Genomic DNA, 22,638 nt, shown 5'->3' with positions numbered 1-22,638 from the left:
TGCAGGTAAGCTGAGCTGGGAGGTATGGCCTGAGGCACCTACAGAGCACCTCCCGGCTATCCCCACTGCCTGTGCTCATTGCTCTGCATGTGGAATCCCACTGCAGTTCTAGAACTGAAAAGATTAATTTGGGTTGAATGGGAAGGATGAGGGGCTTTCAGTCATTTCCATGTTAGTATAAACTAGTTCAAGGAGCTTCTTTCTTAACTGCTACTTGAGATTGGCTAAAGTTCAGGAGTGTGGTTACTGGTTGTGTTGGGGTTCATTTGGATTGGGGAACACAAAGGTAAGATAATTTTGGATTGTATAGCCCTCCTGGAGGAGGGGGAGGGGAAGCATGAAAACATTGGCACTGGGGGAAGAGGGGCAAGGAAGGAAGAGAGGATGGAGACTGGCAAAGGCAAGCTCTGCCTGGGACCAGCCCTCCTTTGGTCCTATACGCCATGCTTCACCCCACCCACCCTGTACCTAAAAGTCAAGCTTGGGTAGATCCTAAGAATGACAGTTCTGTTATATGACGAGCTTTGTAGGCTCTTCTGGAGAACCTAAGCACCACTGAGGGAATGATTTCTCTTGGAAATCATTCGCATGTCTTCCGAGTTCCAGACATGTGATTTAAAACATTCACACTGGGGACATCACTTCTTCCATAGACAGAGACTGTCCAGTTAATCTTCTGACAGTTTCATATGAATTAATTGGATTTACTCCATTATTACACAAAGCCACTCAAGAAAAACAAGTCACAGATCTTCTCTGTCCCCTGAAATGCCATGTTCAGCGCCAGCCACAAAGTAGTTTCATAAATGCTAGGAAAGAGGCCAGGAGGGAGCCCCCCAGGGTGTATTATCCCATTTTGCAGAGAGAGAACTATCAAAGCCTGGGGGGAGAAGCAACGGCATTAAGCACCCCAGATGCCCACGGTGGGACATGCTAGCACCCAGGTCCCCGGTATCTTATCTCAGCAGCCTGGACCACATTCGTCCCTCAATAGTACTCCTAATGTGCTGGCCACTGAGATACTCCTGGGAGAGAAAGTGTGTCGAGGCCAAACGGGTCTGGGCAACGCTGCCTATTCTATTCCTTTTAGAGATGCTCAGTAACATCTCCATATCATAGGCTCTGAGAAGTTCTGCAACTAAAGCAACAAAGCAGGTTAGATTTTGTTTCACCCACTGTCCTCCAAACTCATTTGACCACAGAAGTCCTTTATCTCAAGGAACTCCCTTCATAAGCTCCTGCAATACACTGTGGGACACACTGTGAGCCTTGGGTGGAGACTCGGGTCCTGGGTTCTAGTCCTGACTGTGGCACCTACTAGCTTTATGGGCCTTGTTTCTGCACATTTCTTGCCTGCCTCTCAGGAATGCTGCCAGCAAGACATAACGAGGAAACGCAGCAGGTCTTTGACCAGCCTGAATTAAAACCCTCAGCCTCATGGCCCAAGGCTCACCTCTGCCTTCTGTCCACCTCGAAAGCTGATCCCGTCAGAAATGCACGACTGGAATTCGGCAATAGTGTAGTACTCCACCTCCACAGAAGGGGGCTCTGGCGGCTTCGGCAGCTGGAACCCCTAAGGTAGAGAAGGACTCTGAGCAAAACCCACCTGGTCTTAACGGTAAGAGTGGAGAGTGTGGCGTTTACCCAGCTGGTCAGTAGCTGTCCCCAAGATGTATCTATCTCCTAAGTCTCAGGATATCTCCAGACCAGGCTTTTATGAATACCCAGGATTCACCTGAGACTTCTCTGAGCTATCAAAATGATCATTTAGTAACATAGTAATTTCCACCCTTCCATCTCTGGAGGTCCGATTTTCAGAAGCCTCAACAACTAGGTCCCAAAATGAAAATTAAAAAGCAGAGAAATCGTTGTAGCAGTCTGTGCATACTGCCTTGTGGCAGAGGAGAACCACCGTCCTTAAGGCTAAGGGAGAAGGGCTGCAGGGGTGACACCTGGCTGCAGGGGCAGAGCCAGAGGGCACAGTCATCTCCACGGGGGGGGGGGTGTGAGTGCGTGGGGGGTGGGCATGGGGTTGGGTGAGAAGAGCCCTTGGGGGGTCATCACGACGCCAAACCGTCAGGCAAGCACTAAGTAAAACTCAGGACCCTCTGCTGTGCAGGCAGGGTGGAACACGCTGGAGAGCCTAAACGTTGTGACACACTGGCACGTCAATACCTAAGCACGACATTCAAGGACATTTAGAATTTGGCAGCAGCCCATGATTTTTGAGCCTCTTCATTCGTTTTACAAATGTTTGTTGTGCATCTACTGGGTGTCAGACTGGTTTAAGGCCCTGGTGTCCAATAGTGAACCAAAAGGACGACCCCCTTGCCCTTATGGAGTGGGTATTGTAGCTTCACCCAGTCTCTCTCCTGGCCAAAATGGACTTCGTGCCCCCCCCCACCATTACTCCCAGTATGTCCTGGTATCATATAAAGGAGTTAGAACAGAACAATTTTTGAAAAAAGGTGTGTGTGTGTAAGGTAGACTAGGAAGGCGGGGGAAGTAGCTGTGGTGTAGCAGGAGGCCTCGAAAGACCTCAGCCTTGCAGCTGAGCACAGGTGGACTCCGATCCCAGCTCAGCAATTCACCAGCTGAGCCTCAGTTTCCTCTTCCATGAAATGGAATAGCAGGGTCATTAACAGGATTACTGAGACAACGCTGGGCCAGCCAAGAGCACAGGAAGAGCTGCATACATAGAAGCCAAAGCTGAGCACTTCTCCTGAAACACCACCCTATCCTCTGAACGTTCCTTGTCCTTCAAGGCTTAGCATGTCCTAATCCAGCCAGTTACAACTCAGCTGCCTGGGCTCGGAGTGAGCAAAGGGTAGGAGGAAGCTGGTTTTGATGGGCCAGGTATGACTCAGTCAACTTCCCCTGCCCTGGTACCTGGCCGTGCAGCCATGCATGTGAGCAGATGTGGCCCAGGCCCCAGCCCAGCCTGGACACCTGGCCAGGTGGGATTCAGCCGGGCCTAGCTGTTAACAGCAGCCCTGCCTCAGCAAGCCCCACATTTGGTAAGTGTGGAAGGAATTACCCCATTCTTGCCAAAATCAAGTCTGCCTGAAAATAATTAGCTGGGGCCGAGAGAGATGGGAGGAAAGAACTCGCTGTTTAGTCGTATAAAATGCAAGGAGAAAACGAGCTAGAAACTCCACTGGGGCTGAGGGCCAGTGCAAGGATGGTCTCATTTCCAGGGGCCAAATCTTCAACAATTCTCTTTACGGAAGGCCCCCTCTTCCCGGGACTGCTGCTAACCCCCTCTCTGGGGCAGACGTCACTGATCACAGAAATTCTTGCTGTTAACCCAGATGTGACTTCAGAAATCTTTTTTCACAAAGGGCAGCAGGTAGCCCCTCCAACAGTCACAACTGACACAGGAAATGGAAACCTGACAGCCAGCCCTCAACATACACTGTCTCATTCATCCTTACAACAGCCCTAGGAGGTGGCTGGTACAATGGCAATTTTATAGACAAGGAAACTGAGGCCTGTGGAGGGTCAGCAACTAGCCCTGGTCACTGTTTCTAAGTGTCAGAAGTGGAATATGAATCCATGCCTGGCAGGCTCGACGCCCCATTCTTTCCACTGTATCCCGCCGCCCGATAACTAACTGGTCTCTGTTCTAGGGCTCTCGGCCTGCCACCAGCATCACTGCTGGGCCAGCCCCAGCACCCTGCGTGCACATGTGCTTCCCTGACAGTCTGGATACCAGGAAACCCCACCCAAAGGAGCCAGGGACCCTAGCAGCATTAAGTGTCTTTAAGCTTTAGCATAAGCCAGTCTTGGCCACTGACTCCTCTTATGGAGGATACTCACTGGTCTGCCCTCTGTCCTCCCAGGCTCTGGCATCCACCACCTCCATTGGGCATTCCCAAGCAAAGAAGGCAAAGCTGAGAAAGGCTTCCAGGCTCACATGGACAGCAGCCCCATTTCCAGCTGCTGGCAATGCCCTGGCCGGACATTCTCACTGGCCAGTCTAAATGTTTATGTCTGCCAGTGCGGTGGCTGGGATGGGTTTATTTAGCTTTGGAGTTCAGAGTGTTTTCGATTATAAACTGTCCAGCTAGGCCCCCCAGAAAGGTTGGGATCTGCAGGCTTCCCTTTCTGCTCCAGCCCCACACAGCTGGAAGCCCCGGCAGGGCCCTGGGAAACCTCTGGACCAACAGGTTCTTCAGTGAGATAGCCAATTAACTGGGCTGCTACAGTGCATCCCAGGAAAAGAACGAAACAGAGAGGAGAAAGTCAGCGCACATACCAGGCTGGATTCTCTGCGAGGTGGAGGCCGTGTCCTTAGATTCGGGGAGCCTAGAAGAGACACACTGCTTAAAAAAATCCCAGCCATACACTGGGCAACAGAGCCCGTGCCTGACTTCCCTAAGTGTGACTGCCTCCTGATCCTGGGACGTTCCTGCGTCCGTCCCCTATTTATGAAGGACCCATGCTCTCCATCACCTTAGGCACTGTAGTTGAGACTTCTTTGGTGGGAAACCAACCTTTAAGCTTCCTTGGCTGTGCTTCAGGAGGCTCGATGCACCCTCTGAAGAGAGGTGCACATTGCAAAATGTACAGATACGGAGGAGGCATTGTTCAGGAGAAAGGGTAGATGGCCTTATCAGATTTCCAAAGTTAGGAGCGGAGACCATGTCTATTTTGAGCCCTTAGAAGCTAGCCCACAATTCCAGGCAAGAGGAGGTGCCCCCCACCCCAAACATTTGCCAACTGATTGTCTAAAAGGTTTCAGGCACAGAGCTAACTCACCCAAGTTCAGAACTAAACTAAAAACCAGCTTTCCTCAGATTTTAAGGCTGGCTGGACACAAACAGAAGCTGGTCTCTCACAATAGAGGGCAGTTTAACGTGAGCCAGAGATGTGCAGAGACGAGGAGGGTGGCAGACAGCCGGGTTATTCCTATAAGAATGAAGGAGATCCCTAAAGAATGCCCCTTAAAACTATGCTTGTGAACGTCCACGTCTTTCAGGTTTCTAATGCCTGGTAGAAGGCGATCTGGGAGGTGGGCTAAGGCCCAGAAAGATGTGTTCCTCTATCGGCAAAGCAGCCTTGCACCTATGTCTCACATTTCATGGCCTGGGGGTCTATACTTTTCTGCAAAGTGAGCATTCCTGGTTCTCCACTAGAGAAGGAGGAACTGCTACCAGCTTATATACTCTTGTAATTTATCTTCAGTGGAGGCGTTGGAAGGAATTGCCTCGTCCACCTCTGTGATTAGCATGAGACAAGTTGACAGAGTGGGCCAGGGGTCAGTCTATGTCTCAGAAAGAAAATGATATGGGGGGGGTCCTGCACACTCCTCTAGCTTTCCTTGTACCCCATGCCCACTGTACAAACTGCTTTGCAGCGAGGACCCAGGGCTCAGCGAGGCGCTTACTGATCTGGGCCCTCTGGGGGGCAATCCTGGCCACGGCTGGGGAGCCCTGGGCCAGCTTGGAGACGGTCCTCTCGGGGACCCCCAAGGCACTGCCATTGGAGGCATTGCAGAGGATGGGCAGGCTGATCTCCTTCTTGGTGATGGGGGCCTCTGGGCCCTCGCCTTCGGCTGGTGGAGTCTCCTTGTCCCCCGAAGCCTTCTTGTTCAGCAGGTTGCTGATCTCCATGATGTTCCCAATAATCTCTACTGGGCCTGCCAGATTCTTCTTCCGTGCTGGCAGGTCATCCTTGGCTTTCTTCAGGTAGGATGCTGGTGCCCAGCCTTCTTTGCCCAGGTATCTGTGGGGGAGGAGTGGGCCATGGGTCATTAGAGCACTGAGGCCTGACGCCCTAGTCCCAAGCCCAGGCTCCAGCTGGCCTTGCCCAGCTAAGCCTTCTCTACTGTGTTCTGCAAGACAGTTGGCAATCCCAGTACTCTGGAGAGAGCTGGAACTGAAAGCAGGTAGAAAAGACACCCAGAACACCGTTTCTTCCTCTCTAGCTCCTTGGAATGGGTTCTTATACTCTGCAAAGTCAGGGACCTTCAGGTTAGAAGATTCCTTAAATTTTGGGTTGCCCAAAAGGTAGACTGCTACCTCACAATCAGTAGAGGACAAGTCTAGAGAGAAGATATGAGAAGGTATCTAGAACTAAATGCCCCATTATCCGAGGGGTGAAGAGGCAGCCCAGGTGAGTTAGGAAACTCAAGTTCTGGTCTATTGTATCTTGGACAAGTCCCTACCCTGGAGCTCAATTTCTTTCTCTTTTGCAAAACACAGGGATAGTGTAGCTATGAAAATTTATCCAGAAGGCTAAACCTATTGAAAACAACTAGGAAGAGTGACTGAGTGGGGAAAGTATCAGTACTCTGCAGAAGCAACAGATGGATCAAATTCATAGAACAAATCCACAAACAGACCAACGCTAAAGGGAACATTTCAAATTAGTGGGGTAAGGATGGATTGTTCAGTGAGTGATTTGGGGATGACTGATTAGGAAATATTAGGCAATATTATACAGAATATAACAAAATAAAAAATGCAAGTTGTGAATATTTGCTTAATCTTGAGGGTTGAGAAGACCTTTTTAAATAGGATTCCAAAAATCGAAACCTAAATGAAAATACTAAAAGCACATGAATGAATAAAATCAAAACATTTGGTATGGCAAAACAATAAAATGAAACAAAAAATGGAAACAAAACTAAAAACCCACAAACAAGAGAAAAGGCAAATGACATGGCTGACTTAATTTTAGGTGATTTGATGATTTCTGAAAACAAGCTTTTCCCCTTTTTCCCCATGGTGTTGAGCTTCTTCTACCCAAAACCACTGGGAGCTTACTTCCTAGTCCAGCAGTTGTCAATGCCCCCGAGTCTGGGTTGCAATGTCCCTGTGTGCTCCCTGGGACACACACAGCTGGCTCTTTGGAATGCTCCTCCATGCCAGATGTCTGACAATCCCCCTTCCCGGCCTCCCCATCTGACCTTGTTAGTGGGCACTCTTTAGGTGAGGGAAAAAGGAATGTAAAGGTTAAAGTTTCTATCAACATGTCTGAGCTTTGCTGGAAAGCTCCAGTAGGAGGTGGCTTCTTATGCTCACGTCACAGGCACACGCAGGCAGGCTGACTAAAGCTCACCCATCTGGCCCCCTGGGTTTTGGAAGGCAGATATCAGTGAACAAATGGATGGAAATCAGGGAGCTGGCAGACAGAAGCACAAAATTTCAGAGGTGGGTGGAAGCAACTAATCGAGATGCTTAATCTTACATATGAGGCAACAACCACAGCTCAGAAAAGCAAAGCGAGTAGCAGAGGGTCACACAGCTAGCTGGTGGCAGCATCAGGCCCAGAAGCTGGTGCTCCTGCATCTTGGAGAAAGGATGAAGAAGAACCTGCTGGCCGCTGCAGGGGCTTTTATATGAGGACACTGTGGAGAGATGGGGAGCAGGATCTCACGGGAGTAATGGTCAGGCCCGCTCATTGTTCCGAGTGCTCCCATTTCAAATCCCGTGTGTTCCTTCAGTGTTACATGGATAAAATTAGATTCCAGGCAGAGAGATGCAAGGGAATCAGGAGCGGCTGTGTGTGTCTGGGTCCAACTCTGCTCACATCTGCTTTCCAGCTCTGGAGCATGGAATGACTCCAGAGGGAAGCAAACTGGAAAAGGAGAGATGGAGAGAGAGGGAGGGTGTATGTGTGTGTGTGTGTGGGGGGGCGGGGAGGAGTGGTGGAGAAGAAAGACAGGAAATGAGGATCAACAGAGCCTGGAATGTTGGGAAATGGCATATTTAAGGGGGTATCTGGCAGCTTTCTTAAGGTGGAACCTTTTCGACTGGGTTTTCTCAGTTGAAGCTCCCCTGGCTAAAGGGGCTAGGCCAGGGGGACAAGACTTGACTGGAAGAAGCAGCTCAAAGTGACTTTGCTGGTCATTCTAGAAAACTTAAACCCCGGTAGCTTTGTAGATAACCTCCAGGCAAGTCATTTAGGTTACCAGCCTTCCAGAATGTTCGCTGGCCTTCCCATGCCAGCCATGAAGTTGTTGGATTTTGGGGTTGGCTCTCGTTTCCACTGCTTAGAGAACATGAAAGTCTAGGGCCAGGGGCCTTGGGCAACACATGTCCGCGTACACATCTTGTCCCACCTCACAGGACAGAAAGGGACACCTCAGCTCTCCTGACTGACATGCACAGGGCCGAGCAGCTATGTCCTGTCAGGTCACACTACAGTTCAGTCGCAGGAGGCCAATCAGCCCATCAGCACTGCCTTGGAAGTGGCTGCCTCACCTCTGTGGGAGACAGCTCAGAACATGCATCCTGTCCGCAGTGGGTCTACCTCTGCCAAATGGGTTACAAGCAGAGAAGAGAGAAACTGGGCAAAATCATCACAGCTAAGTGGGTTCCAAAGGAGCCAAACCATTTCCTGAGAGCAAGGCTCCCTGAGGGTGGTGCTGGCCTCAGAGCCCCAGGGCAGAGGGGACTGGAGGGGCTGGACTTGATAGGGGAAAGGCCAGTGAAACCCACAGGGTTTCGTTTATTTCCAGGAGCATCAGGAAAGCCCCCAACACCCCTACCCACACTCCCCAGTGGGTTTCTCAGCTGGGAAGTGTAATTAGGCCCTGGAAGAGGGAGGGGCAGGAGAAGGAAGAGGGCTCTGAACCAGGCCTGGGCTCAGGCCTCACTTGTGCCTTGGCTCTTACAACCACGTGAGCCAGCCCTGCAGAGTGGGGCAGCCTGGGACAGAGCCGGCATCTGGGGCCCTGAGTGCTGAGCTGTGGGCAGCAGGGGCAACCCTGCTGGGATCTCAGCAGGACCTGTGGACACAAGTGCTCCAGGCAGCCTGAGCTGCAGAGCATGCCAGGCGGCCAAGGCCGGTCACAGAAAACCAAATTCAGATGTGCTGAATTTGGCAATTGCCACTTGGCAATTGCATGGGAAGGGACTGCACCACCGCCTGCAAGCTGAGCCGGGGCTCCTGTGCCCTGCTGGCTGCAGCTCAGGCTCTGCTTTACATGTTCCAAGAGGCACTGCAAGATGAACACTCTGCTCGAGCTATTCAGCTGTGCACACTCAGCACATCCAAGCCCGGGCTGTGGGCGCAAAGCTGCTGTCAGTATCTACCCGCCAGAGCTGGTGCCCACAGCCAGTCTGCAGTATCTACCTGCTCTGCTGCCCAAGGCATCTCAGTCCTCCGCTGGGGCTCCTACCTGATGTACCACCAGCCCTCCAAATTCTTTCGGATCACCTCCACGGTGACGCCCTTCTCAAAGCCAATCTCGTCCTTGCTTTGGCTGGTGTAAGGCTGCACAGTGATGTACTTCTCCTCTGTGGGTGGCAGGCAAAGCAAGAAAGCACAGTTATTTGACGTTGGGATGCAGGTCCTCCTTTGTCTCCTCCTCCTCCTCCCCTGGCCTTGCTTGGCTGGTTGCCAAGGTGTACTGGGTCGACCTCTGGCTTTTCTAGGGAAGGGAAGAGACCAGGCTTCACTGCTGCTCCCAGTGTGTGCCAAAGCCAGCCAGGGCCCCAGGTGGACTAGCAAAGCCCTGGGCAACGCAGTGTCTCCCCGCCTCCCAGCCCTGAGGGCAGCGTTAGGAGAAACCTGGCCTCGTGGGGTCTGTATCAGGAAGTCTCAGACCAACCTTGGGTGTCCCCTGAATGCCTTGAGGCCCCATGCCATGCCTTCTTCCTTCCTGAAGGTGCCACCCTTCCATCTGTGTCCCAGACTTACTCTCCTAGCCCTTCTTCACCTCAACCCCTTAAATCCTTCCTGTCTGACCTTCCGACGGCTCCAGAGTCACATCGTAGGTGAAGCCTTACCTGACCACTAATCTGGTCACCTGATCATGTAAGTTCCCCAAGAGGATTCGGGGAACATGTATTCTATGGGAGTGGTTACATGTATCTTGTTAAGATAAGGGTCCCAGGGCCAAATGGGCAGCGGCAACGCTAAGCGCAGCACAAACAGGCAGGACCTCACGGAGCCCTGAGTGAGCCAATGTGTCTGTGCAGCTGTTGGAGGGCAGCATGCTGAGCTGACCACTCTGTAAGGCAGACCCGCCTGGGGAGCTGCCTGCTCTGGTCTCACAGTCTGACTGTGGGCCTTGTTCGGGGTTTCCCAGAACCTGGGAAAGAGGCACCTTACGGAGCTCAGGAAAAGCTTGGGAGGGCAGGCCTGGGGAGGCTGGGCCACATGCATCTTCCCCGGTTCCCTTCAGCCTCTCTCCTGGCAGGGGGCCGTGCTGCCTCCACATGGGTCCTTGCTCAGGCTTCCAGGGAGGTGCTTCTTCTGTGTTTGCTGGGGTCCAGCTCTGTCTGTCCCCAGGAAGCCTCACAGCTGGACCCACAGCTGGCTGGTTAGACACCCTGCCTCCTGGGTTGAGAGCCTCCCAGAGGACTGCTCAGACCTCAGAAAGAAGCACACGTCCTCATTCTCACCCTCCAAGAAAACAAGGAACAGAGCATAGGCAGGAAAGAACTGGCCACGTTGGAGGAGGTACCCTGAATCTATGCTGTCCTCTCTGGCCTGGGTGCTCCCCAGGGGCTGGGACAGTGCCTGGCACACAGCAGGAGATCCAAAGGGATGGTGGAATTTATGGATGAAGAGGACAGTGGGGCTGAGTGGGGGGCTTTCTGCAAGCTCAAAACAGCAGGATGCTGGCGTAGGATGCTGGTTCCTAAGATGTCTGTCCCTTACCTCCCAGCTGTGACAATCACCCACTGACTCCTCAGCTGGACCCTGGCAGGCAGCCTGCCTGAGCCTCTGGCAGCAGTGGGGGAGGGGGCTGCCACCCCAACCCCTGTGACAGGAGGGCCATCTGTTCATTCTTCCCTGGATTATCGAGGTCCTGTCTGCGGCCCTGTGCTGGGCCGAGATAGTAACTCCCTTTGGGATGGAGGTGGTTTCCCTGCCAGGCTGTGAGGGCAGAGCTGATAGGCCACTGGCTGCCAAAAGGCAAAAGGTGGGTGACAAGCCCTGGGAGCCTCTTCTCCCACTGCAAGCCTTTCTCAGCATCGACTGGCTCCTGAAAGCTTTCAGATTCCAATCCAGCCATACTGGGGAGAGCTGCCAAGGCTGCCTGAGAGCCTCCTTCCGCCAGATTCTGACTCGGGCCTTTGAGAAGTTCAGTGTTCTACAGTCCAACCCTCCATTTTCCAGTGGGGCACGGTAAATCCTGGCCCCGGTGGTGGCCAGAGGGCAGCGCCAGGCCCCGGGGACCCAGAAGTCTGAGGTTAGGGTGAGGCAAGGCCTGCCTGGGCTCCACAGTTTGCCTTTGCTCAGCTGGGCTATTTTTAAAAGCCTGTGGTTCGAGCAGGAAGCCATTGTGCAAGTTTTCCTAGGCAAAGATGCTTTTGCAGAGAAAAATTACAGTCCTTCTCTTGGGAATCTCAGGGGAGCCCTGCCTGGCCGCATGGCAGAGAACTGGGCCTAACGCGTGTCATGCGGGCTCAGGCTGCCACCAGCCCCCCAGTGTGTGTGTTGAGGACAGAGCCCCGCAGGCCATGTAACCACCTGCTTTCCCTTGACCCTCTCCAGGAGGGCAGAACCAAGGATACAGCTTTACCCAGTAATGCTGAGCTGCTCCTGCAAAAGGCCTTGTTCTTGGTGGCCCTGGGGTGGACGTGAACACAGCTGTCTGGGAGTTTATGGGCTCCTAGTAAGATATCTGGCTGGCTCAGAGGTTTGTTCTGCCCTGTAGCTGTGTAGGTTCCAGGTGATGAAAATTCAGAGCCCTGGTTCCAGGCAGGGCAACTCTTCCAATTGGTCGTTTGGGGGCTTGGTTTTCTGCCATGGTTGGCTCAGACAGCGGAGGCATGAATTATCTCCATGTGAACATGTGCTACGTGGAGACTCAGGCCCCCGACTCACAGTTTTCCCCAAAGAAGAAGCAGAGCTAGCCTCTCTGCAGTCCCGGGGCCACAAACCCCACCTGCGGGCCAGACAGGAGGATGTGCAGAAAGATGGAAATGGCCTCATGGGTGGCGGAGAGGTTCAGGTTGCTTGGGGTCTCTGAGAGAAGTCCCTTAGGAATTGGAGCTGAGGGAAGGGGCGCTACGAGTTCGTGGGGAGCAACTCAGGGCTCCTGAGAAGCACTGAGTACACGGTCACTCTGGGGTACCATCAAAGGATGGTGGCAGCCCCACCCAGGAAGGGCTGGCCAGGCCGCCCACTGGGTGAGTGGGTGGGTGGCTGTGGGGAGGTGGACAGGCCTGTTTTGGTTTTGGAGGCAGGGGCTGAAGAGCGCTGCAGTTTCCAAACCACAGACGCCTCCTCTTTCCAAACACTTTCCCTCCGTCAGCAGTCTCCCCAGCTCCCCTCCTGGCCCCCACAACTTACCCAACCCTCCTGCAAGGGGCCTGTTGATTCCAAAGGCCTGGCTGGCTGAGGGAATGGGGAGTGGAGGCCCTGGGGAAGCACTGCTGTTCTCTTGTCTAGTTATATGTGACCCACTGCCTGCTTTCTCCCCATCAGCTCGGCTTTGCAGCAAAGCTTCTCCCAGCCAACTTTCTGCAAGTTTTTCTTGGCTGCTTGATTCAACTTAGCCCTGATTTAACTTAGGGCTAAGACTGGGAAATAATGTTGTTTAGGTCTCTTATTTAAGAGAGAGACAGAGAAGTTGTGGGCTTGTATTTGCTTATGTAGTTGCATATGAAGGGATGACAGCAGAATTATGCATTTAGTTGGGTATTTGTGTCTACATATATCACTGTCTGTAGTTGTGACTGCACTGCCTGTGTATATGTGGCCTAGGGGTCATGTATGTGAGACTCCGTGAAGCTGTGTATGTACTTACGGTGTTTCCGCAGAGGAGTACATGTGACGTAGCCATGAGCAGTTTCTGTGGATAATGTATTTGTGACTATGTAAATAATATATACGTGAACAGTCTGCACATAGCTGCATGGGTGGAATTATATATGTGTGTCCATGAGTGGCTGTGTGCACAGGCCTGTGGATGTGCAGCTGTGTGGCGGTCGGATGTGACAGTGTACTGTAGTCATGCCTGTCACCAAAAGGGCCAAGTGTGGGTGGCAGTGCTTTGCTGGCTGCATGTGTCCATATAGTTGTGGAGACAGAGTTGTATTTGGGGCTCAGTGTGTGATGGTGTTTGAAGCAGATGCTGAAGGGGACGGGGTAAGGCCAGGCCTTTTGTCATGCTATTTTTCCAGGCCAGCGTCCTGCTCTTCTTTGTCGCCAATGCTTGAAGCTATGTCCCAGCCTGGCCCCTCAACAATGCTGTCCCACTCCTCCCAGCTCTAGGTACCTCTGCTTTACATTCCGCCTATTCTTGCTGTTTCCATGACTTGGCTCTCTGCCCTGTGCCAGCCCCCGGGTCCAACCCATGCTCCATCCTCAGGACAAACTGCGCTCCTCAGCAAGTGCTCTGAGCCTGACACTAAGCCATCTGCAGGCGGTGGTCATCCTAGAGTCCAGGCTACCTGCTGCCTGAGGCTTGGCGGCAGATACCAAACATAGTCTCATAGTTGTTCAGGAACAAATTTTGGGGTGTGGTGTCAGTCACGGGGCACCACTGCCATTCTAGGGAGGTCAGTGCTTATTACACACCCTCCCGGCTGTGCCATTACTGCCGGGAGCACACACTACACGCTTTTCCTGAGGCAGGAAAAACTGGTCACTGGGGGCTCTGGAGAGGTTTAGGGGTTTGTTCAGAGGCTCCTACTCTCTCTGTCCTAAGCTCCTGGATGTTAGAAAGGCCCTGAACCGACAAAAGGTCTTGGGGCCTCCCTGAGTCCTCTTGATCAGGCCCCGCTTGAAGTCCCCATGGCTAGTGCTGGAGATGTCGGCGGTTCCTTGGCTGCACCCAATAAACCATCAGAGGGGCCAGGCGGTCTGGCTCTGCCCCCTTTCTAGTTTCCTGGGAACTGGCTGAAGGTGGGTTGTCAGCTAGCCCTTCTTCCTACTCTGTCCCTAAATTGCTGGAACAGCTGTGGCCGAGGGAGCAACCTTCTCAGAGGAAGAAGGCAATGGGTGTGTGTGTGTGTGTGTGTGTGTGTGTGTGTGTGTGTGTGAGAGAGAGAGAGAGAGATAGAGAGAGAGAGAGAGAGAGAAAGAGAGAGAGAGAGAGATGGGGGGAGGGGGATGAAGAGATTTAGAAATGCTCAGTTCTCCTAATCTTTAATTCCCAGGGAAATATCGCGTTTCATAGAGTCCAGCTGCCCCCACACTATCCCTTAAGTCCCACGACCCCCACCCCAGAACAACGGCACAAGCCAGAGTCACTCCGGTGTCCTCCCAATTCCCAAGCAGACCCCGTACCCGACTTCCCCCCATCCCAGGCCCCCAAGCTGCAGTAGGAAAGATAAAAGTCTGGCTAGTTGATCTGCGTGAGGAGACCACAGGGCAGACCCCGAGAGGAGAACAGGTGTCAGTGAGAGAGAGAGGCGGCAGCTGTGGGTGAGCAGAAGCCAGCTCTGTGGTCACCTCGGCTGTGCTGCCTGTTGACCATCCCGCCCAGGGTCCACCGGCGATCCAGGCGCCGCAGATGGGCCTTGCGTCTCTTGGACACTGGTGTGGGAGATGACGATGGAACACACGGCCGACAGGAACCGGCGGAGAGAATGGAGATGAGGATGAGATGGGATGGGGTGGGGAGAGGGATGCAGGGAGGGAAAGTTCATATTCCCAGGTCGTCATCATCTGGACCAAGCCCCAGCGGCACATACCTGCTGGATGGGGGCAAATACAGCTGGCAAGTGACATCACTGGCAGGTGGGGAAAAATTCAACCAAAGCTGAGGGTTATGTCCCTGAGCCTGAGAAGGGCTGAGAATTTAGAATCCCAGCACCTGAGAGGTGAAAAGCGTCCTTGGCTGCAGCACAAGGATGACCCTCCACGGCGGCCCCAGGGAGAGACCACTGCTCCTGCCATTGCTGGGCAGTGCTGGTTCCTGGTGAGGGGTTCCTGCGCGGGGGGTGCACGGCCCTGGGGCTTACCACCCCGCCACCCACCCATTCCCCAAGTCCTGCTTGTGAACCTGCCACCGCGATCCAGGTACCACGAGTGGAAGAGTACATGTGCCCAAGAGACTGGGGGTACCTTCGTCACTATTCTGCATTTATGCCTTTGCTTTCTCAGTCATCCCCTCTGGACTGAGTCTGTTGAGGGCAAAGATTGCATCTCTGCATCCCCAGGGTCTGGCACGAGGCTGAGGACATGGCCGATCCCTAAGAAACGGTGCTGAGCGGAGCGTCCACATGGGGAGAAGTCACAGGCTTCTTTCCCTCCTGTCATCCATTGGAATTTTTGATGACAGAGGGCGGACCTGCCTCCCCAGCTTCTCACTGCTCCAGACCACTTTCATCCAGACCACCCTCTCTGGGGTGGCATCGTACACTGATCCTCTGTATGCAGTGTTCCTGCTCCAGATGCCCCCTGCCTTCCTATGGGACACACGTGGAACAGACACCAGACCAGGGCTCCAGGGTGCCAACTGGCCCCCACCTCCTGGCACTGCAGGAAGAGGGTGCTAGGCTGCCCAGGTCTCGGGGAGGGAGGCCAGCAGTGAGAGCCAGAGTAAAACTGCCTGACATACCCGAGCCAAATGCCACCAAGGCCTCTTGGGAAGTATTTGCTTTCCTGGAAGGAGGACAATGGCCTGTTAGACCTGCTCTTTGTAAGTAGGAGGTCTGGACAAAAGGTTAGGAGGCATGGATTAAGTCCAAGCCCCACTGTCAGGTTACTATGTCACTGTGGGTGGGCTGCTGTCCCTTTCTAAGCCTCTGTTTCCTCATTTGTCAGTGGGGTTGAGACCACCTGCCCTGCCACGGAACGAGGCGAAGGACTGAATGGACTCGCGGAATGTATGCCAGGTCCCGTGTGAGGCCAGCCTGGGACGAGCTCTGACCGCGGACGCCAGGTCGGATATGTGTGTGATTTCTCAGAGGGTCAGCTGATGACCAGGCCAGGGGCCACTTTAGCAGGAAGTGCCATTTACCTGGTGTAGACCATTTACAAGGACCAGCTCATTGGAGGCTCACCAAGCGCTGTGCCGTTGGAAAGCAGAGCAGAGGGCTGTGAAGGAGCCGTCTGCACCACACAGCTAATGTCGCGGCAGCACGCCCATCCAGGCAGGCTGGCTCTGAAGCACAGTCGCTGGGCCTGCTCAGTGTTCTCCTGCCCCCTCAACCCTGCACCCCTAGACCTGCCAACAACGGGGGAGGCTGGAGAGACGGGCAGGGCCTGGTGCGGGGGCACCTGCTCCCTGGAGTGCCTCGCCCGGTGCAGCAGCCCCGGTGACCATGGGCTGGTTCACTGGTGCCAATGCGAGCCCACCAGGGAGGAAGGCAGCTCATTGCCGGTGGTTGGAGGGCACAGGGACCAAGGCAGGGACCCAGGCTCTGGTCTTGGCTCTGCCACAAACTGACCTGAGGGCTCTGCGTAGGAGGTACCTCTCTGGGCCTACATTTCCTCACCTCTGAGAGGTGACAGGAGGGACAGTTCACTAAAGCACCTCGCAAATGTCGGTCTTGCACCGGCATCATTGTCAGTGGGAGGAGGGAAGCCACCTCCACTCTACCCCTCTTACCCACGATGGCTAACATTGTTGAATTCTACATAGTACACCTGCCTTCAGGGGACACACAGACATATGTATGCCAGCATGTCTGACAACAGAAAAATACCAAAACAGCCGATGGTCTCATTACAGAGCACAAAGCATGAGCTGTTAGGGAAGCTCTGATGGGATGAAGGCTTCCAAGTTCTGTCTACAGGGCTCAGGGCACCTATTATGGGACGGCAGCAGGGCTGGGGTAGAGAGAGCCAGAGAGGGGGTTAGGGTGGGCTAATCTCTTCGCCACCTGGCTGCAGGTGCACAGAGTGGCACGTACACCACAGCTGCTGGGGTCTTGGGCCCAGGATCTGAGCTCTGAGCCCTTCTGTAGAGCTGGGTGGAGATGCCCCAGATGTGATGGTGGAATTCACAGCTGCCCAAATATTGCCAGGGGTACTTGTGGCACAGAGGTCGTATCAAAAGCATGTAGAAGAACCTGTTTTAAGGAGGGTCATCCTAGATGCACACATGCATGCATGCACACACCACTCTGAATGCAGAACCTGCTCTGGCTGCCTGATTCTTCAAAGATCAAAATCATCTACAACCTGCCAAGCACCAGGCTGGCTTCTGTGCCCACACACCTCTCAGTCTCTTTTCTGCCCTGGACTTTTCTACCCACTTAGTGTCCTCAATCATCTACCCAACATCGCTGCTCTGACAGATCCTTGGCATAGCCTTTCAGGTGGGGGCTCTGATTCCACATACACACCATCCTAGAGTTGCTTACAAGCAAAATCCTCCATGGAGAGGCATGCGGCCCAGTGGTAAAGACCATGGGGCAAAGGAGGCCGACCACGGCTCTAGCCTTGTGAAGATAAGCACACAGCTAAACGTCTCAAAGCCTCAGTTACCACATCAGGAAAATGGGGATCCCAACAGCGCCCTGCCAGTGTAGTGGTGAGGGCATATAAAGCACCAGTTGGACACCTGGAGTGAGCAAACCGCATTACATTCTAGGGACTATTATTTCTGAGAGGCCCTTGGACGCGCCCCAGAATGTGGAACCGGGTAGGAGCTGAGCCCTGGTGACCGCAGACAAACTAGACCAGACCCAGCTTGGGGGCCAAGACCCTTTACTGCTGCAAAACTGCAATGGAACCAGAGGTGAGATGGGGTACAGACTCAACCCCAGGGCTTGGGAAATAGCCAGGAAGGACTGAGCACCTGGCCTGAACATGTGAACTCTTCCTGATGGGACCTAGTCCCTGGAAACACGTCACAAGGTGGATGCACAATGCAGGGGCTGCAAATCTGGTCAAGGGACTGAAATAAAGCGTTTACAGGAGGAAGGGTGGGGCTCCAACTGCCTGCTGAGTAACCGACATTTAGGGGAAGGATGAATAAGGAGCTGGCGCTTGGCAGGCTGCTTATTTTGGCCTGGGCAGTGGGGAATGGGGGGGGGGGGGGGCGTAGGCCTGGAGGTGGCCTGAGCCCGGGGTGGCAGGTCTCCATCTCCCTGGCTCTCAGACATGCCCATTTGGACAGTCCCCATTGACCATTAGGGCAAGCTTTCCTGCTGCCAGGACACGGGAGATTTGGAAGTCATTAAGAGCAGGCGTCTGGGAACTAGGGGTGCCTCATACTCGCTGGACTCTGGTAGCCTGCTCTGGGGAATACCTGAATCTACAGAGAGGCTGTCCAGGTCAATGCTGGCCTGGGGGTGAGGGGTGGGGGTTGGGAAAGACCCAGAAGGGGCTGAGGGTGCAGGGGCTGGGCCACCCTCAGTGCCTGCAATACTGAGAAATGACTCATAGACCTGCCCTCCCATCTTGGCCAGGCTAACAGATACTGGAGCAGAACAACACACGCACAAAAGTTATGTGCACACAATCCCTTGGCACACAATTCCCTGCACAGGAAGCACAGTGTGGGGTGGGAGGAGGCAAAGGTGGGGTCCCTGTGGGGTCCCCCAGAGGGCCCCAGGGAGAAGAGGGAGCTTCAGGGCATCTAGCCCCAAGACTTTTGTCCCCAGTATCTACCCAAAAGTTGCCAAAGCCTGAGATCAACACCCCAAGGGAATTTCCCCTCTAATTTTAGCCCCATATGCGGGTGAGCAGGGACAGGCCTGGGGTGGGAAGTGAACTTGTGGGTCAGATCAGGAGAGAAGGGGCTAGAACATGGCCCAACTCTCGTCAGGGGTTCTGATGGTTTTAAGGAGAAGAGTGGGGAAGCTGCCTCCAGGAGGAGATGGACTCATTCCTGGGATCAGGGGTGGGGTGGGGATCCCAGGGGCAGCCAGCTCCCAGTACCTGCCTCATTCCCCTGTTTCCCCAAACCCGCAGGCCCTTACCTTCCCCAGTCTTGGAGGTGTTGATGTCTGAGTCATCCCGAGTACCATTCTGGGCCTCCAGGTAGGTAGCAGGGACCCAGCCCTGCTCCTCGGAGGTGCTCACAAACCACCAGCCTACAGAGGAGACAAGAGAGAACAGGCCATGAGAACCCAGCATGGCAGAGGCGGTGAGGAGGGCACAGAGCCAGACAACCCGGGCACTGGGCAAATACCCGGCCATGTCCAGCCTCCAGGAGCCTGCGCCTGGCTAAGACCAACATGCTCCCCGAGAAGAGGGCCCAAAGGACTGCAATATACAATTCCACAAAGGTTGAGTGAAAAAAATGAAAAAATTAAACTGAAACACTATGTCCAACGTGTTTAAGTCACCTTTCAGAAAAGGCCAAGGGAGTTCCAGACAAACACACAGACCATTTCTTTCAGTGGGCCACTAGGACCACTGGTGTGGCCTGGAATTTGGCCACTTTCTCCGCTTCAGAGGCATCCAGGGCTAAATGCATCCAGGGATACCTTTCTGAGGGTCACTGTTCCCCTTTCCCCACCACGGGTCAGTGGTATTTCCACATCGGTGCTACTCACAGCTGCTCTTAAGTGTGCAGACATTTCAATCACAGTAAGTGGGCACTGCACTCTCGAGTGACCCTTGACGGTCGTGGCCAAATAATAAAGGCTCATTCGTTTTCTTTCTTCTGTTGTTGGTTCATTCATTCACCGTTCAAACACACGTTGACTGAGCAAAGCAATCTGAGCACCCAGGTCTTGGGACCCTGCTAACTGCCTTCAGTCCCTTCCTAGAAGGTACCTTTCACAGGACCCCGTCTTGGCCCCGATCTCATTCTGATCCTTCTCTGTCCTCAAAGCAATTTGGCACCGATGTTTTTCTGTCCATGACAGAGCTCACCAATTCCGAATCTGTACCGTTCCCTGTCAAGAGACCCAGGGCTTCTCCTAGACAGCACTGCCCATAGAAGAAGCAAGTGGCTACCCATGGAGAGGACACTGGGGGCTTCCCGGGCACTCCCAGCTGGGCTTGGCACTGGGAGGTGCAGGAGGCTGCCTGAGGGCTGCTGTGATGACAGTGAAGAGGGACAGAGGAAAGAAGTTCCACCACTGCACAGGACTCAGAACCCAGGGACGTCTCCTAGGTCTTCAGCTAGGTCCCCACGGCCCCTTGGGACAGGCCTGGGATAGGAAATAGTCTGTGATCTAGTCTTGCATGCCCACTGCTCCACAGCCTTTCCAGGGAGTTCCACAACTCTCTGCTCGCAGCTCTGCAAAGCCCAGGAAACCCCGTAACATCTGTACGGAGCCATAGCGATGCATACACATCATTATACGTACGGTATCTGTCCAAACCAAAGAATGTACAGCACCAAGAGAACTTAATGTAAACCTAATCTGGGTGATTACGATGCATCACTGTGTTCATCAACGTGACAATGTGTCCCTCTGATGGACGTACTGGTAAAGGGGAGGACTATGCATGTGTGAGGACATGTACCTCTGTATCTTCTGCTCAATTTTGCTGTGACCCTTAAACTGCTCTAAAAAAAACCCCAAAGTCTTAAAAAGGAAAAGAAAAGCCCTGGGTGAGGGGTCCAGACTCCTCAGGACCAGGCCTATTTGGCTCAGGGGCTGTAGCTGGGTTATTGCCCCTCTGGAATCAGGGGCAGATGCCTTCCTTCCCTCCTTGTGCCAGATTCAGGTCAATTCCCTTGTCTTTTCCCCGAGAGAGGTCAGTGGGGGACCCTTCGTCATACCCACAGCCACTTGTACATTCTGGGCCTGCCATGCATGGGGCTCCTGAGCAGGCTGCCTAGGGCAGTCCTTCCTGAAGCCCAGGCCAGCATGGTGTGGCTGCAGCTCATACAGGCTCCAAAGAAGCCGGAAGGCATGGACTTTGCAGGGGTCTCTGCCTGGGATGTCTTTCCCCGTTCTCCCAGCCTTTGGGGGAGCACTTTCAGGAACCCCAAGAGCACCGGCCCCAGGTGTTCTTCCTCAGAGTCTGAGTGGGGGTCACAGGACAGGGCCACCCACCTCACAGGGCTTTCTGCCGTGTGGCTCTGCCGCCTTGACCACAGGAGTGGGCACGTGTAGCCAATCATCTTCTGATTGGTTTGTCATCTCCCTGGACACTAATGGTTCAGGGCCTTTTTTAGGAACTGGTATGGGTACTTGGTGATGTGAACTCTAAGTCTCACATAAACTAGGAATCGCAGGGATATGTGGAAGAGATGGTCTGACAATTAAGTCAAACAGAAGCAGTCAAGTCAAGCGGCGGAGAAAGTCAGTTCTGCTTAAGATCATTTGAGCTCCTACAACTGGACCACCCTGTTGGACTTCCTGATCACAATGAGCCAACGACCTTCCTGCGGTGTTTAACGTACCCAGAGTGGGTTTCCTTCACTGGTACAGAGGGAGTCCTCACTAATGCCATCCCTACCCAGCAATCACCGAGGTCCATGACTGCAGGTCCACCACCATGAGTCACGTCTGGAGAACAAAACTCAGGTTCTTAGGCAACTGCTACCACAGGCCTCAGCGGGTAAGAAGGGTCCTCGGGGCCACTCTGCCCAAATTCCCACTCACCAGGGCCATCTTGGGGACCAGCCTCTGCACCAACATTTCTCCCTGGCTCCAAGGGCCTGATAATCCCAGGATTCAGGTGTCTTCTCTACTGGTGGCATTGTCTCCCCTCCCCCTTACTTCACCTTTTGGGAACCCTCCCACATACATTCTGCTCCCTCCCTTCCCCCAGAAGCCAGGGATCTGGGATGTGGGGGACAGATCTGGACTTGCTGGCACAGGGAAACTCCCGGGCGCAGAGCAGAGACCTGCTGAGGGGCGAATGTGTGGCTGAGGTGCCCAATAGGTAGGACGGCATGATGCTGTGCACCTCTGACCACCCCGTGCCCCACGGGTGTGCCAGGGCTCTCTCTGAATCCTTTCCACCTCAAAATCTCTGCTGCATCAGAAGCTTCTGGGACGCCTGGGCCACATTATCAGTTGATTAAGCATTTCCTCACCTCAGGGCAGCAACTTAGGGTCCCGTTCTCCTGCTGCCCCCTCAAGACTTGGGGCTGAGACGCTTACCATTCTCATGGCCTGGTGGTCCCTGCCAACCTTGCCCGAGAACAGTGGCCTGAGCTTCCACTCCAGCCCTAAAATGTGCAGAGCTGGGCTGTGTGGCTTAAAGTCTCAGGTCACTTCTGCATCAGGCCCTGCAGAGAAGAGCTTGCGGCTGGTGTGGCTGTGGGTACCTCCACCGAGCTAAGGTAGATAGGCTCAAAAACTGCCCAGGTGGGCGTGAGTGAATATGGGCAGAGGTGCCCACCCCAGCTCCATGCAGACCTCCCGGGAGCCCAGGCACAAGTCACTGGGGGAGGCTCCCTGGGCCTGTGCCCACCATGGCTGCTGACAGGTCTCTCCCAGATGCCAGCAGCTCAGATGTCAATTGCTACAACCGGAGCTCCTGACCAAAGTCACTGCTGCTCTAGCAAGGAGCAGTTAGAGCCTGAACCCCTGGGCGGGGCCCAGCTGGCCAGGAGAACTCAGGTGTCAGCCAGACCTTAGGGCTCCCAGGCTCACCTCCAATACACACGGCAGCCTCTTTCCTGCAGAGGCTGAGTGTGGGGTGTGTGCCGGGGGAGGTATGTGCAAGGCCATGTATTTTTGAGGACACGGGAGGTGGGTTCTGTCCATGTACACTCTATGTGCACCTGGAACAAAGGGTTTCTGTGCATTTATTATACATGATGATTACGGCCAGACACTGATGACATCTCAGTGCCAGGCACAATTTTACATATGTCACTTTACTTAATCTTCAAGAATTTCGTGAAATAAGTGT

The 22,638-nt window shown here is 53.8% G+C and overlaps 1 protein-coding gene across 3 annotated transcripts in view; it reads right to left on the bottom strand.

Moving 5' to 3' along the window:
- Nucleotides 1–22,638, bottom strand: part of SH3PXD2A (SH3 and PX domains 2A) — a 225,781-nt gene that overhangs the window by 11,100 nt on the left and 192,043 nt on the right. For 2 of the 3 annotated variants that reach the window (XM_033130663.1, XM_033130665.1), the window contains 6 exons: nt 18,789–18,902; nt 14,365–14,448; nt 9,131–9,248; nt 5,390–5,727; nt 4,259–4,308; nt 1,454–1,573 (listed from right to left, as the gene is read on the bottom strand). In XM_033130663.1, coding sequence (XP_032986554.1) covers nt 1,454–1,573; nt 4,259–4,308; nt 5,390–5,727; nt 9,131–9,248; nt 14,365–14,448; nt 18,789–18,902 — 824 coding nt within the window. The remainder of the gene's footprint in view (nt 1–1,453; nt 1,574–4,258; nt 4,309–5,389; nt 5,728–9,130; nt 9,249–14,364; nt 14,449–18,788; nt 18,903–22,638) is intronic. The other variant, XM_033130666.1, reaches the window with a different exon arrangement.

Source organism: Rhinolophus ferrumequinum, chromosome 16 (genome assembly GCF_004115265.2).
Source record: "Rhinolophus ferrumequinum isolate MPI-CBG mRhiFer1 chromosome 16, mRhiFer1_v1.p, whole genome shotgun sequence".
NCBI classification, from domain to species: domain Eukaryota; kingdom Metazoa; phylum Chordata; class Mammalia; order Chiroptera; family Rhinolophidae; genus Rhinolophus; species Rhinolophus ferrumequinum.
This window is presented reverse-complemented; position numbering and strand designations above follow the sequence as displayed.